Genomic DNA, 15,618 nt, shown 5'->3' on the forward strand with positions numbered 1-15,618 from the left:
CACGGAGGACTTCCTGGAGGAGTAAGGCTTTAAGCTGAGGCTTAAAGAATGGAGAAGACTCAGATGAGAAGAGGAGAAAGGGGACAATGTCTGAAAGAGGGTGGGAGTGGGGACCCTGAAAGTAACCAGCCAGGCTGGAGTGTAGGTGCATGCAAGGGAGGAATAATTAATAGCTGACTTTTGGCCTTCGCCTCTGCAATGGCAAACCTCATTCACATGCGTTAACTCCTTTGATCCCAGCTACAATCCTCTGGCCAAAGGAGGTGTAAGTCTCTCCATTTTCAGGAGAGGGAGGCCAGGTTCATAGAAGTTCAGGGACTCGTATGGGATTAAGCACACTGTGAGTCAGTGAGCCCAGACCTCTTGTCTTAAAACCTTTTGTTCTTTTCACGAAATCTATTAAGCCAAGTCAGAGCAAAGGTCAGGAGGTGGGGAGAGAAGGCCCTGCTGAAGGCTGGGAGCTGGGTAGAGTCTGGGGTCCCCCAGGGCACACATCCTTGGAGTGTTCAGCACCGCCCCCCACCTGCCCCTCTTGTCTTATGGCGGCAGGGACATTCAGTGTGTCTTGCAGGACAGCAACTCCCTGGAGAATAGTGGGTCCCCGGAACCCAGGAGACCAGGAGGTTCCGAGGCTGCTTCTGGAAGCCAGGAGAAGCTGGACTTCAACAGAAATTTAAAAGAAGGTGAGACGTCTGCCCTAGTTAGAGACGGGGGCCTGGTGGGGCGGCGTTAGGATGGTGCTTCTCAGCCTTCTGGTATCTTCCAGTTGTGCCGGCCATCGAGAAGCTGCTATCCAGTGATTGGAAGGAGAAGTTCCTGGGAAGAAGCTCTGTGGAAACCAAAGATGTCAAAGGTGAAGGCCCATGTGGGTGGGCAAGGGGGAGATATCTGAACCCTCTTCCCTTCTCCAGGCCTGGCCATGCAGTCTAGGCCTGCAGGGCAATTTCTGGGATTCTTAGCTCCCTCACACATGACCTGTGCCCCTCTGGCTGCTGCCTGGCCCTAGGGGTCAGTACCATTCTTCATCCAAGCGCTGGGCCTATTTCCGTGCAGCAGAGACCTGGTGGGAATCAAGTCCCCCCCGCCGCCTTGTGACCTTGGGCATGTCATTGCCACTTCCCATTTCTCACTATAAAATGGAATGTTCCCTTTCACTGCTGGAAATTAATTCTAGGCTATCAGGACCTCACTCAGTACATTAAAGTGTGTTTGCTCAGGTTCACTCCCAGTGTGGTTGTTTAATTTTCCGAGAGGAAACTTTAAAATAACGCAGATCCCCAGATTCGAGACCCACAAAGGATAGAGACCTAGGCATCTGTATATTTCAGAGGTTCCCTGAGTAATTCTGATGCAAATGGTCTGTATGCTGGCACTTAGGAGTAACTGCTGCATCTGATCTGAGCTGCACTGGAGACAAGTTAGACATCGCTAGTTGAGGGCCGTGTACCCGATCCAGGACTGAGCTTTACATTCAGTTTCCTTGCCCTCACAGCAGCCCTGTGAGGTGACGACCACAGTGCTTATTTATAGATTCAAAAAACCATAAAGTGCAGAGGTGTTGGTCGCTTGCCCAACAGCTCCCGGGGGGAATGGGTTAATAGGGGAATTTGAACCCAGATCTGTCTTGCTCCAAAGCCTGCGTGTGTCCCTCTGGACTCTGCTGCGGGACAATTATCCACCTGGCCCAGTGGCGCTGGGCTCTTGAGGACACCCCAGGGGTGGGCCAGTCCTGAGACGTCCACCATCAGCATTTGCAGGGCCTGGAAGAGCAGCTGATGGTGGGAACTTCCAGAGCGACCAGTGGTCAGCTGACTAGATGCGGAGCCTGCTCCAGGGCAAGGATCATGCCCCAGTCTTCTCTGTGGCCCAGTCCCTGGCAGGGGCCTGGGGGACAGCAATTGCTCAGTGTCCTACGGATGAACCAGTGGGCAGATGAACAGACAAAAATTGTCAACAGCGGCTCTTTCCCTGTGGAGCAGGGACCAAGGAGAGCCTGGCGGAGAAGGAGCTGCAGCTTCTGGTCATGATCCACCAGCTGTCCGCCCTGCGGGACCAGCTCCTGACAGCACACTCGGAGCAGAAGAACATGGCCGCGATGCTCCTGGAGAAGCAGCAGCAGCAGATGGAGCTGGCCCGGCAGCAGCAGGAACAGGTGGGCCCTGCTCCCCGGGGCGGGCACCCTCAGGGCACAGCGGGCAGCGTGGTGGGCCCTGCTTCCCGGGGCGGGCACCCTCAGGGCACAGCGGGCAGCATGGTGGGCCCTGCTCCCCGGGGCGGGCACCCTCAGGGCACAGCGGGCGGTGTGGTGGGCCCTGCTCCCCGGGGCGGGCACCCTCAGGGCACAGCGGGCGGCGTGGTGGGCCCTGCTCTCCAGGGCGGGCACCTTCAGGGCACAGCGGGGAGCATGGCGGGCCCTGCTTTCCAGGGTGGGCACCCTCAAGGCACAGCAGGGAGTGTAGGGGGCCCTGCTCTCCAGGGAGGGCACCTTCAGGGCACAGCAGGGAGCGTGGGGGGCCCTGCTCTCCAGGGAGGGCACCTTCAGGGCACAGCAGGGAGCGTGCGGCAGGCCTGGCTAGCGCAGGCTGAGGCCACGGGCAGGTGGGGAGGGAGCCACAGGAAGGGGCTGGGATTCCCGCCTCTGGGCTGCATCAGTCCTTGCAAGAGGACCAGGGTAGAGGGTGCTGGGGGTCTCTGAGCGAAAGCAACCAGCTGCTTCCTGCCCACCCTCCCGGTCTGGTCTCTAAGGGCGAGCTCTGCAAAGGAAGAGTAAATCCTGGGGGCTGGCCAGCTGGCTTCTTATGCTGTCCAGCTGTCCTGCCTGTCCGTCCACTGGTGTGGAAGGCAGGCTATGGATGGGGCTGCAAAGGCTTATGGGAAGTGGGATCATGGGGCCTAATGCCACACTCCCGTTGCCTACTCTTTCCTTCTGCCAGATCGCTAAGCAGCAGCAACAGCTGATTCAGCAGCAGCACAAAATCAACCTCCTTCAGCAGCAGATCCAGGTAAAGGGGGGAGGGCTGGGCTCTGGGAGGGCTGGAGGTTGAGGGGCTGACACCAGTGTGCACAGGTGTTGTGAACAGGGAAAGACAGTGGCTGTGCATTGAGCAGAGCCACTCAAGCGTGACCCTAAGCATGGGGGCTCCTGTTTGCTCTAGCCCCTTCCCTTGTTTTTGTCCCCCGTTTCAAGGGCAGGGCCCAGAAAATCTTCCTCCCAGCGGGGATCTGAGGGAGCAGACAGGGGCCCACGGAGTGGGTGTGGGGTCAGATGGATCCTTTTGAAAACTGCCCTCGGCCCTGTCTCTCTTCCCCTGGTCCACCCTGTGTGTCCAGGCCTGACCACAGCTGGGTAACTGGTTGGGACCCCCAGGGACTTACCCAGTGTTTCTTTGCCCTCAGCAGGTCAACATGCCTTACGTCATGATTCCAGCCTTCCCCCCAAGCCACCAACCTCTGCCTGTTACCCCCGACTCCCAGCTGGCTTTGCCCATTCAGCCCATCCCCTGCAAGCCAGGTGAGTGTGGGCGGGGAGGGCCGGCCTGAGGTCAGGGAAGGAGCCCAGGAATCGCTGTCGTCCATCGGTTTGCAGTGTCACCTTTCTGGGTCTCAGTTTGGGATGTGTCTAGTCGAAAAATAATCCCTCCTTTCTGAGTGTCACTGGGAGAATGAAAAGAAACCGCACACAACCATAAAGCGCCTTCCAGACTAAGGATGCTGCCAGTCTAGGTCTAGTCTCCCAGTTCTGGGGCACTTCCTGCACCAGAATATCAGTACTTGAGCATTAACTGATTTATACATCTCCCGAATTCACACTCCGCTGTGCCCCGTCACAGGACTCGGTGACCGCAGAACAGAGCACCAACCGTGTGTCCGGCGCTGACGAGTTGCTGGGCAGCCGTGGGGTGGTGAAATGTGGACTCTGAGCTCAAGGAACTTATGGTCCCGGGAGGGAGACAGCAGAGAACCAACTGCCAGGGAACCTGGGAGGGCTTCTTACGGTGCTCACTTGGGTCCTGGGGGCGCAGACTTGTGAGGATGGGAGCTGAGGGTGGAGGGCCAGGGCCTGGATCCTGCGGCCGGAAGCCCAGTGGGGTGTCGGAATGGGCCGGCAGCGAGTGGGACACACCTGGGGAGGGCGGCAGGGCTGAGCATGGACTCTGGAATTCATCTGTAGGATGTGGGATGCGCCCGGACGTTTCAGTAGAGGCCGCGTTGTCACACTGGCTATGGGTGGTGGGGAACAGGGTGGGTACCAGGTGGAGCTGAGACCAGCTCGGGGGCTGTTGGGGGGATTCTTGAGATGGGGGTGATAGCCCGAATGGAGGCAGCGTGGGATGGAGGCGGCGAGGGAGCTGTGAGCACCGAGTCCTTAGGAGCGGCCCTGGGGGCAGGCGGAGGCGCTGCCCGCCACTGGTCCAGGAGGGGAGCAGGTTTTAAGTCCACTCCCTCTGGGTGATGTTCCTGTTCCGGGTGAGAAGTGGCAGAGGAAATTCAGTGTGGGTCCAGCAGCAAGGCCTTTGGGCTGCGGGCACAGTTCCTGGGTCAGCCCCCCTGATTCAGGGTGGAGGCAGGGAAAACATAAAAGCCTGGAAAGTCAGGCCCTGCTCTGAGGGCAGCTTCCTGGGGTGAAGGCATGGGAACTGGGGGTGGAGCGGGGTGAAGGGGAGGGCGGGTTGCACAAAACCACAGCACCTCCAGGTGTTCACGGGCCGAGCTGCAGGGCTGAGGAGGGCAGGAGCCTGGGCGAGGATGGGACCACGGCCTCGCGGAAAAGGGGGACAGGAAATACATTTTGGGAGACCTGCACTGGCCAGGCTACCACCTGCTTTATCTGCTCGCAGATCCTAGTGGGCAGGGAGCCTTGTGGCCACCAGCTGCGCTGCCAGCTTGCGAGCGTTAGTGGTGCCCACAGCCCATAGAACAGGGTCCAAACTCCCAGGCTCGGCTTCACAGGCCGCGAGCCCCGCTGGTCCACGGCGTGCCGCCCTCACTTCCCACCTTCTGCTTTGGCACCCGCCCGCCTCCACTGCACCTGCCCTCCCCCTGGGAGGCCTGCTCCGGTCCCCCCAGCTGAATAGAGTTGTCTGGCACGCCACGCACACAGCCCGTATCACCACTGATCACGTCGGCAGAGGCTTATTATCTACATGGCTCATCTCTCCATCTCAATTGTCAAGTCAGTGAGGCTGGGCCTCCTTGAGGGAGAATGAGCCCAGCTAGGTAGAAGAGAGCTAGTGCCTGTAGAGGGGTAAGGTCTGGGTTCAGGTCTCAGTGCTCCCACACGGGTGCTGTATGGGCACCCGTGTCATTTCTCCGGGTCTCAGTTTCACTATCTGTAAAATGGGATGACGTAAACCAAGTACCCATTAATCTGCCACACACTGGGGATTATCTTGCTAATGCACGTAGGACAGACTACAAACCAGGCAGCTGCTTTTGTGTCCTGCATGTGCATGCACGCGTGCTCGGTCACTTCAGTTGTGCCCAGCTCTTGTGACCCTGTGGACCGTAGCCCGCCAGGCTCCTCTCTCTGTGGAATTCCAGGCAAGAACACTGGAGTGGGCTTCCATGCCCTCCTCCAGGGGATCTTCCCAATCCAGAGATCGAACCTGCATCTCTAAAGTCTCCTGCACTGGCAGGCAGGCTCTCTACCACTAGCACCACCTGGAAAAGCCACCCAGCCTGTAGTAGGTACAAAGTCCGTCCCTACTACAGGCTAGTAGAGCTCATCTTGCCGTTGGGTGGGAACTCTATAGTCAGTGAGTTGGGAAGGGCAGGAACAGGGTGAAGAAACGGGGTCGGGGTGGGCACAGGAGGCCTCAGCAGCACTCGGGCTGGGAGGCAGTGGTCGGAAGCAAGCTGGGCCTTCTCTGAGCCTCCGCCCGCTTTGAGCTGCTGGGACCTCGTCAAGCAGGGTGTCTGCTGTTCTGTGCTCACACAGGACTTTTCTCCTTGCCGCCTTTTCCATAGTGGAGTATCCGCTGCAGCTACTGCACAGCCCCCCCGCCCCAGTGGTGAAGAGGCCTGGGCCCTTGTCAGCCCACCACCCCCTGCAGGTACCGCCCCCTCCCGGGCCCGGCTCCCTCGGGGATGGGGGTTCCTTTGTGCTCCCCTACTTCTACCCTCATTTCCCGCCTCCTTGTCTCCTCCACCCCACTCCGGCCCACGTGCCCCTGGCCCCTCTGGTGTTGCTGACCCTCGGCGCCTCCCTTAGGAACCCTCCCAACCGCTGAACCTCACGGCCAAGCCCAAGGCTTCGGAGCTGCCCAATTCCTCCAGCTCCCCCAACCTGAAGCTGAGCAACTGTGGACCACGTCCCCCAAGCCACGGGGCCCCCACGCTGGACCTGCAGGCCAACCCCCCTAGCCTGCCTTTGGGTAAGCCCCCCGCCTTTCCCTGCTAAGGGAGAGTGAAGAGGGCGGGATCTGAACAGGTCCATGACAGTTTCTATGAGCAGGGGTTAGACTCGCTCCTTTCAGCCCCCGTGAGTTTCAGCACTCGGCACCCCAGAGACCCTTCCTGTGCTCCCCGCTGGATCTGACTGGGCAGCACCCCCCTGCCCCCACCATCAGGGATCTAGGCCTTTCTCCCGTCCGTCTGTGGGCACCAGGACTCCCTGTCAGTGGTGCCCTTGGGGGCGTGCAGGGCAGCGAGGGGAGAAGGGTGCATCACCCCAGGGGTCGCAAGACATGACCTCGCTCAGTCACCCCTCCGTTCCTCTCCCCGCCTTCTCCCCAGGCTTCCTCGGTGAAGGGGACGCCGTCACCAAAGCCATCCAGGATGCCCGACAGCTGCTGCATGGACACAGCGGAGCCTTAGACACTTCCCCCAGTGCCCCCTTCCGTAAGGTAGGGGCCCCTCCCCTGCACCCAGGGAGCCGGGGGCACACAGAGGCCGAGGCTACCGGAGGGAAAGCAGGGCAGGGAGTGGGGTGTGCAGAGGGGGCTGCTGTACGAGCTCCCTGTCTCCCCAGGACCTCATTAGCGTGGACACATCTCCAGCCAAGGAGCGGCTGGAGGACAGCTGTGTGCACCCACTGGAAGAAGCCATGCTGGGCTGTGACATGGACGGTGAGGATCTGCGGCCGTTCCTGCTCCCCGCCAGGGCCAGGGCAGACCTGGGGTGTCTGTCTGCAACCCCTTCTCCCCTAGGCGGTCTGTGGAGTCCTCTTACCGGTCGCTCCCTCCTCTGTGTCTCGTCCCTGGGCCCCTGACAGTCTTCCCTGGCTGCTGCAGGAGGCTCCAGTGACCCCTGGTGGTGACGGAAGGGAAGTTCTTCCGCCAGCCCTGGAGGATTCTCCTTATCCCACACTAACTGCCCTGGGGGGCTCTCCTTACCCCACGCTGGCTGCCCTGGGGGACTCTCCTTACCCCACGCTGGCTGCCCTGGGGGACTCTCCTTACCCCACGCTGGCTGCCCTGGGGGACACTCCTTACCCCACGCTGGCTGCCCTGGGGGACACTCCTTACCCCACGCTGGCTGCCCTGGGGGACTCTCCTTACCCCACGCTGGCTGCCCTGGGGGGCTCTCCTTACCCCACGCTGGCTGCCCTGAGGGACTCTCCTTACCCCACGCTGGCTGCCCCTCCAGGCTGCTTCCTCCCCTGCTCCCCAGGCTCCCGCCACTTCCCTGAGTCCCGGAACAGCAGTCACATCAAGCGGCCCATGAACGCCTTCATGGTGTGGGCCAAGGACGAGAGAAGGAAGATCCTCCAAGCCTTCCCAGATATGCACAACTCCAGCATCAGCAAGATCCTCGGTAAGGGCCAGTGGGGTCTCAGGGCAGGGGGTGGGGGTGGGGGGCAGGGAATGGGGCCTCTCGGAGCCGTAGTCCAGCAGGATCTGGCTGCAGTAGTCAGCTGGGTCTAGGTGGGGCTCACTGGGTGAGGGCCCAAGCCATGGGGAACCCCGCCAGAGTCTGCTGGTGTTTGGGAATCAGGCAGGAAGCGGGGCCGGTGGGTCCTAGAGTCTTGTGCCACAGTGGGGCTCTTCTGCACCCGTAAACTTGGGGGGAGAGAGTGTATCTCTGCACATTCTCTAGCTCTCCCTCTCCTCTCTCTCGCTAACCTCTCCTCTTTGCCCAGACCCTTGGAGCTGGCTCTGGCAGGAAGCAAGAGAGACGTATTCTTGGGCTGCCAGTAGAAAGGGTTTTGAAAGTATGCATTCTCTTTGGGGGCCGAGGAGGAATGGAGGGCAGAGCAAGCGGGGCTCAAAGAAGCAGCTGTTTTCAAGCTTCAGCTCCTCCAGTTGAGGCCTCTGGTGACTGTTGAGGGCCTGGGGGGCTACTCTTTTACTTACGCAGATCATGCAGACCAGAGGCTTCCCAGAGTGCCGGGTAGTTTGGGATGTGGGTGGGTGCTGTGTCTTAAGCTAGCAGTTGGGTATACTTCTACCGGCCAACCTCATTCATTTGCTCAGTATCCATGGAGCACCCACACTGGGCCAGGCCCTTGCTGTGTATATATGATTGCACATGTATCTGGGACCCGAAACCTTCGTGGGGCCTCCAGCGCCCGCAGGGGGCGGGCCGTGTCAGCAGAGCCCAGCGCTGACCGCCTGCCCTGGGGCTGGGCCAGGCTCCCGCTGGAAGTCCATGAGCAACCAGGAGAAACAGCCTTACTACGAGGAGCAGGCCAGACTGAGCAGGCAGCACCTGGAGAAGTACCCCGACTACAAGTACAAGCCGCGGCCCAAGCGCACCTGCATCGTGGAGGGCAAGCGGCTGCGGGTGGGCGAGTACAAGGCTCTGATGAGGACGCGGCGCCAGGATGCCCGCCAGAGCTACGCGACCCCGTGAGCGGCCCGCCCGCGGCTGCGGCTACGCGCGCGCGTGCGTGTGTGTGTGAGAGTGAGCGACAGGGGTTAGCGTGGGCTTCCAGGGGAGCCGTGTGTGTGTGTGTGTGTGTGTGTGAGATAGAGAGAGAGTGAGCGACATGGGGTTAGCGTGAGCTCCCAGGGGAGCTGTGTGTGTGTGTGTGTGTGTGTGTGTGTGTGTGTGTGTGTGTGTGTGCATGCGCGACAGGGGTTAGTGTGGGCTTCCTCTGTGTGTGTGTGAGTGTGACAGGGGTTAGTGTGGGCTTCCAGGGGAGCTGTGTGTGAGTGTGACAGGGGTTAGCGTGGGCTTCCAGGGGAGCTGTGTGTGTGTGTGACAGGGGTTAGTGTGGGCTTCCAGGGGAGCTGTGTGTGTGTGTGTGAGTGAGTGTGACAGGGGTTAGTGTGGGCTTCCAGGGGAGCTGTGTGTGTGTGTGTGAGTGAATGTGACAGGGGTTAGTGTGGGCTTCCAGGGGAGCTGTGTGTGTGTGAGCGACAGGGGTTAGTGTGGGCTTCCAGGGGAGCTGTGTGTGTGTGAGCGACAGGGGTTAGTGTGGGCTTCCAGGGGAGCTGTGTGTGAGTGTGTGAGTGAATGTGACAGGGGTTAGTGTGGGCTTCCAGGGGAGCTGTGTGTGAGTGTGTGAGTGAATGTGACAGGGGTTAGTGTGGGCTTCCAGGGGAGCTGTGTGTGTGTGAGCGACAGGGGTTAGTGTGGGCTTCCAGGGGAGCTGTGTGTGTGTGAGCGACAGGGGTTAGTGTGGGCTTCCAGGGGAGCTGTGTGTGTGTGAGCGACAGGGGTTAGTGTGGGCTTCCAGGGGAGCTGTGTGTGAGTGACTGTGACAGGGGTTAGCGTGGCCTTCCAGGGGAGCTGTGTGTCTTTTGGCTATGTGTACGCGTAGGTTTGTGTGGTGTTGTGCGTGTGTGGCTGCAGGGATGACTGACTGTGGTGAGTCCCTGGTGGTTCAGGATATAGATTTGTGACTGTCTGGGGACTAGCAGGTGTCTAGAGAAATGTGCCTGTGGATCCCATTTTTGACAAACTCGAAAAATTCAGGGGTACTAAAGCTCATACAGAGGATTCGTGACGACCAAAGCAGGCATCCCAGTGGATTCCTTCAAATAGGAACTCGCTGGCGCATACGAAATATATACAACTTTCCCAAACTGAATTTACACACGATCCTCTAGGAATATCTGAACTTGTGGCCCTGGGGCTGCGTGGGGCGGGGGCAGGTCTGTAGTGGGCGATAAATTTGCCATCAGAAAAGCGCCAGGGAGCAGGTGTGTGTGTCTTGGAGCCAGAAGGGTGGGGGTGGGAGGCCCTGCCCTGAGGAGGCCCAGAGGAGAGTGGGCCTGGGGTCGAAGTCGGGAACGCCTGTAACCGCGCCTGTCCTCCGCCTGCAGCCAGCAGACCGGCCAGGCGCAGATGAGCCCCTCAGAAGTCCTGTACCCGCGGGTGGCAGGCATGCCCCTGGCACAGCCCCTGGTGGAGCACTGTGTGCCCCGCGGCCTGGACCCGAACATGCCGGTCATCGTCAACACCTGCAGCCTCAGGGAGGAGGCCGAGGGCGCAGAGGACAGGCACTCGGCGGCTGACGGCGAGATGTACCGGTACAGCGAGGACGAGGACTCGGAGGGCGAGGAGAAGAGCGACGGGGAGCTGGTGGTGCTCACGGACTGATCCCGGCGGCCCGGGCCTGGCCCTCCTCCCCGTGGAGACCTGGGCACAGCCACCCCACCCACTGGTACTTGGACTCGGGCCTGCCGGAAGATGGGCACAGCTGTGCGTGTGCAGATGCATGCGCGATGGGAGATGACCCCTCCGCACACTCCCTGTGGGCACACCGAGGTGGTGGTGGCCTCGGGGGCTCCTCCTTGGTGGTGATGGGCTGGGCTCGCTGAGCTCCACTGGGGCGCTTGGGGCTCGTGGCCAGGGGGCACTGTGTGACTCTCCCCTCCTGCAGGTCTGCCCGTCCTGGGGGTATGGCAGCTACAGACCTGTTCCTCTAGGGCCACAGTTTTTCATTTCCATTCTTGTTCTGGCTGGACCAGCCACCGTGGGACCAATCTGTACCCCAGCATCACCACCACAGTACCCCAGATGACTCCTGGAACTACCAGGATCACTTTGTGCACAAAGGTCTGGCTGTCCTTGCCGTCTTTACCTTCTGCCAAGCCTTTCGTGTCTCTGGCTGCTGCGTGTGCACGTGTCTGCGCGTGCGCGTGTTTTCGTCTGTTCTTGCATCGCATGAGGTATTTATTGAGTGCCAGGGGCCGCCGCTGAGCTCCCGCGGCTGTGTCTCCTGGTGCCGTTCTTGCTCCTCTAGGGGGCGCTCTGTGCTTCTCTTCGTCCCCGAATTGCTACCTCTCCACGTCAGTCTGGGCGTCTCAGGTTCCGTGTGTCCTTAGTGCATTTCTGTCCTTGCCTCTTTGCAGGGCCTGTTTGTGTCTCTCCCTTCCCCAGTGCCTGCCCTTGCCCCTGTGGCACCCGCTGGGCCTCTGCAGGCCCGTCTGACCCCGGTCCCCGGGCATCCCGCTCCTGCCCACTCTGTCACTGCCTCCCTGACCCCCCTGTAAGCTCCCCTGGAGCCACGTCCAGCTCCCGCGGCTGGGGACGTACTGGCCTCCAGAGGGCCCTGCCCTGTTGCCTCAGCCCCGTCCCAACCAGAGTGCCAGGAGCGGGGCGGAGCTCTGGCGGTGCCCCTTCTGGAAGCGGCAGGAGCCTGGGAGGGCTCTCGAGGCCGCGGGGCTCCACGCCCCTCGGGAGCCGGAGGTGGGCGGGCTCCGTGTTCCGGGGGGCTTCATCCTCTCCCCCTGTCCCCCGCCTGCCGCTCCCCTCCCCTGCCCCACGCCACACCGGGAACTTGCCCGGGTCCTGGTGGTCCCTTTCACAGAGGCTTTCCCCAAGAAAATCAAATCCTGATGGCACCTGACTCCAAAGATCCGGAACAGCCCTGGGCAGGGTGGGGAGGGAACCCACACCCCACAGGGACAGATGCGGAGTTTGTGTCTGTTCTCCCATCTTCCCCCTTCTGCCCCACACCCAGCTTTTCTCCAGCTGTTTCTTTTTTTTATGACTGTAAACATAGATAGTGCTTTATTTTGTTAATAATAAGATAATGATTAGTAACTTAACCAGCACATTTCTCCTGTTTACACTTGGTGGGGGGGTTTGTGTTTTGTTGATATAATAAAGACAGACCGTCTCAGAATCTGGCCCTTGCCTGGATGGGGAGGCAGGCTGGCCACAGCTCCTCAGTGTGCCCCCGCCCGGCACCACTGCCCCCGGTGGCAGCCCCGTGGAGCCGAGGAGGAGACATCCCAGGCCAAGGGGGCCAGGCTAGACGCCCCGCCAGAGCCCACACGCGACGGCCACCCCTGCTTCAAGGAGGGGAGCCCAGCCTCACCACAGCGCCCCCTCACGTCCGGAGAAGAGAACGCAGTGTTAGGAGCGCCGTGGTAAGAGTCAGGAACTCAGGAAGCTCTCCCCAGAACTGGCCGTGTGGTCCTGTGCGTGTGCTGGGGGGAACGTCGTCTCCTCTGTGTGCCTCATTACCCTCATCCGAGAAACAAGGATTTATGCCTTAGCCAGGGCTCTTTTCGTCTCTTGGAGAAGGAGCCCTTTGAAAATCTAATGAAAGTATGGACTCTCATTCCACAAAAGGGCTCACGTAGACACCATAAGCCCCCCAGGATACTGATTAATGAAGCAGGGTCTCTATTTATGTACTTCAGGGCTCTGTGGCCTTACACTTTGAAATGAGGATTTGAAATATCTATGTATCACAGTAAGAGAAATAATAGTCCCTAAAAGAGCTGGATGACTGAAACGCTCAAAGTGCAGGAAGAGCTGATGAAAAAACCAACTCCTGCAGCTGAAATGTTAATCCCATTAATATGAAATGGGGGCAGCAAAGCTGAGCAGTGCTGTGTCAGTTAGACTTGGGTTGGATTAACAGAAGTGTGTGCTGACCAGGGAGGTGAGGAGCCAGTGTGCATCACACATTCCTGACCTCAGGTGTGTCATGCCAGCCCGAGGCCCTTCAACAGAAAAGGCCGTTCTCACACTGGAGGGGCCCAGAGGCAGGCATCCTGTTCACAGGGTTGGAGGGAGCCCGGTGGACGGACGTGACTTTCAAGGAACAGTTGGGAGGGCCAGGGATGTTTGGTCCAGAAAAGAGGAGGTTAGGGTAGGGCGGAAAGAACAAGATTGCTCTCTTAAGGCTCTCAGCTGGGCAACACAGGCGTTGGACGCAGCTCACGAGGTAGCACTAGCCTGGCCTTTTGATGACAGTCTCACGGGCCAGCGTTTTTGGCTTAACATAAAACACTTATTGACCAAGATGGCCAAAAGTGCTAGTGAGCTTACCCAAACAGGAGGTGTTTGAGAGTTCTTGAAGGCTGGAAAACGGATTTCTAAGTTAGAGATGGCTAGTGGGGAGACAAGGTAGGTACGGTTGATTCCAGGGCCACAAACCCAAGAATTAGGGCCCCGGTCTTTTGATCTAGGGAGCATCCTGGCTGCCAGCCTTCCGCTGGTTTTGCCCAGCCCAGCCTCCCAGAGCTTGGAGCCTCCTCTCTCCTGCCCTCCCGCCCCAGGCCACCAGTGGGGCAGTGGCAGGCAGACCTCGGGGAAGGCTGACTGTGGCGCCCGCCCCCTAGTGGCCACACGGGAGAGTCGCTCATTTCCACCTCACTGTCCGTCACTGTTCCCCCACTGTTCCAACCCAAGCTGGGCAGTCTGGTCAGCACACACCCAGCAAGGCTCACCCTCACCCGCAGCCTATCCTGAGCTCCCCTCCCGTCCCTACTCCCAGGGACCCTGTGGTCTCCGGAGCCTGAGGCCAATACTCCCCAGCTCCCACTCCAGCAACCCTTGTTCTGTCCTCCTCCCAGCTGCGGACAGTGTTGCACACCCGCATCCTCTAAGGGCAGGAAAACCATCCCGGGAACCTGTGGCTGGGGCCCTGGAGCCCCACCTGCTGGCCCCAGAGGAGGCAGCACAGGGTCAGACGGCTGGAAAGTGCCTGGACACTACTAGGAAGCTGGGGCACGGCCTTGTTCTCTGCGCCCTGGGTGCCTCTCTGGAGGGTAAGGGGCAGAGCAGAGCAGAGATGAGCGTGTACCCGGGAGTGCTTTGCCTGGAACACCCGCTCAGTGCCAGGAAGGGGCCTGAGGGGGCATCCCAGGCCACCCCGAGTCTGGGCAGGGGTGCTGGGCAGTGCCAGGGTCAGCACAAGGAGACACAGTGGGGCTCCAGGCTTTGTTTGGGAGTGGTGTGCCCAAACCTCTCGTCAGCCAACCCACCCCCTAGGGAACTGGAGGGGTGAGAATCACTTCTCAAGGCTGTCGTGGAATAGAGGCTCAGATGAACTCCTCTGCTGCAGGGGGTGGCCAAGCCAGGGGGGTACAGGATACCGGGGGCTCTGTGCCAGCCCCTGCCCGCTCACCACTGAACCGCACCATTTCAGTGCATCAGCGTGCGCTGTGCTCAGGCACTCAGTCTTGCCCAACTCTTTGTGACCCTGTGGACTGCAGGCTCCTCTGTCCAAGGGACTTCTCAGGCAAGAACACTGGAGTGGGTTGCCATTTCCTGCTGAGGATCTTCCCCACCCAGGGATCAAACCCACATCCCCTGCATCTCCTGCACTGGCAGGTGGATTCTTTACCACTGAGCCACCTGGGAAGCGGACATCAAGGCCCCAGGAGTCTGGGAACAAAGCTGCCTTCATAGTGCTCCCTCAGCTCCAGAGGCGGGTGATCTGAGGGGAACAGGGCACTGCCATACAGTCCCCAGGAAGGCAGTGCCCATCGCTGGCCCCAGAGATGATCCCCAGGGGTCCGAGGTGCCCAGCCCTGGCATCCGTCCTACGCTGGGTAGGGCCTTCACCCACGTCCTCCACTAACATCCCTCCTAGGTGTGATACTGCTGCCCGCCAGGGGTCTGGCCACACTGGGTCACCAGGACCTTGAACAAGGCCCCAGCTTCCAGTGCCAGCTCGACTCCGGAGGTTGCCACAGCTCACGGGTACTTCTGCAAGCACAAGCCAAACAGAGTCCCCCTGGCAGGCAGCCGCTGCTGCTGCAGGTGCTACTCCTAAGGGCATTGGAAACTACTCGGGGCCCCGAGGCTGGCCCTCGGAGTGTGGCCTGGGCTGCTGGGAGGTGCCTGCCCAGCTCTGAGCTTCTGTTCTCTCTCCCTCTGGCCTACTGAGGCGACAGTGTGGGTCCAGAAATCACCCTGGCCTGCTCTCAGCAACTCCCCGCTCAACTCTAACAGCTAGCACCAAGCGGGCACCAAGGAAGTTCTGAGCACTTGCGTATGGGGTCTTCCTGGCCCATCACCTGGGCAGGCATCCACAGCCTAGTTCCCTCTAGGCTCCGCCCTCTCAGGGTCCACTTCAAAAGCAGCGGAGCTGTGAGACCACCAATTCTGCCCCAAGCCGGGACCTCAGCCACATGGTGCCAGCTGTGCAGCACACAGGACCCCAGAGAGGAGGGACCGCACCCCCTCCACGCCACTGCAGAGCGCATCACAGGATCCAGGGCAAGTCCTCACTAGCGGTTCTATATGTAACCATTTTAATGCAGAAAATGATGATCATTTACAAATGAACCATTTTATCGGCCAGAGCCAGGAGGACCCAAAAGGCGGTGAGGAAGGAGGTGGCGGCCACTGGGACCTGGGGAAGCAGTTCCCACAGCACCTTCACAGCCGATCCCACCCGAGCCCCTGCACACTGGGCGAGCCCTGGCTGTCCGTGGCCCCTGCCCTCTGACTCCCACTAGGCATTCCCCAGGGGGAAGACCG

At 60.1% G+C, this 15,618-nt stretch overlaps 1 protein-coding gene across 3 annotated transcripts in view; it reads left to right on the forward strand.

Moving 5' to 3' along the window:
• The window catches only part of SOX13 (SRY-box transcription factor 13), a 45,844-nt gene extending 33,875 nt beyond the window's left edge, over positions 1-11,969 (forward strand). The window contains exons 3-14 of one of the 3 annotated variants that reach the window (XM_052653748.1): positions 572-683; positions 767-853; positions 1,980-2,152; positions 2,934-3,002; positions 3,397-3,511; positions 5,968-6,053; positions 6,212-6,374; positions 6,736-6,845; positions 6,971-7,067; positions 7,588-7,755; positions 8,573-8,789; positions 10,212-11,969. In XM_052653748.1, coding sequence (XP_052509708.1) covers positions 572-683; positions 767-853; positions 1,980-2,152; positions 2,934-3,002; positions 3,397-3,511; positions 5,968-6,053; positions 6,212-6,374; positions 6,736-6,845; positions 6,971-7,067; positions 7,588-7,755; positions 8,573-8,789; positions 10,212-10,488 — 1,674 coding nt within the window. In that variant the 3' untranslated portion in view covers positions 10,489-11,969. The remainder of the gene's footprint in view (positions 1-571; positions 684-766; positions 854-1,979; positions 2,153-2,933; positions 3,003-3,396; positions 3,512-5,967; positions 6,054-6,211; positions 6,375-6,735; positions 6,846-6,970; positions 7,068-7,587; positions 7,756-8,572; positions 8,790-10,211) is intronic. The other 2 variants (XM_052653749.1, XM_052653750.1) reach the window with 2 other exon arrangements.
• The last annotated feature ends 3,649 nt before the right edge of the window (positions 11,970-15,618 follow it).

This window comes from Budorcas taxicolor, chromosome 16, assembly GCF_023091745.1.
Source record: "Budorcas taxicolor isolate Tak-1 chromosome 16, Takin1.1, whole genome shotgun sequence".
NCBI classification, from domain to species: domain Eukaryota; kingdom Metazoa; phylum Chordata; class Mammalia; order Artiodactyla; family Bovidae; genus Budorcas; species Budorcas taxicolor.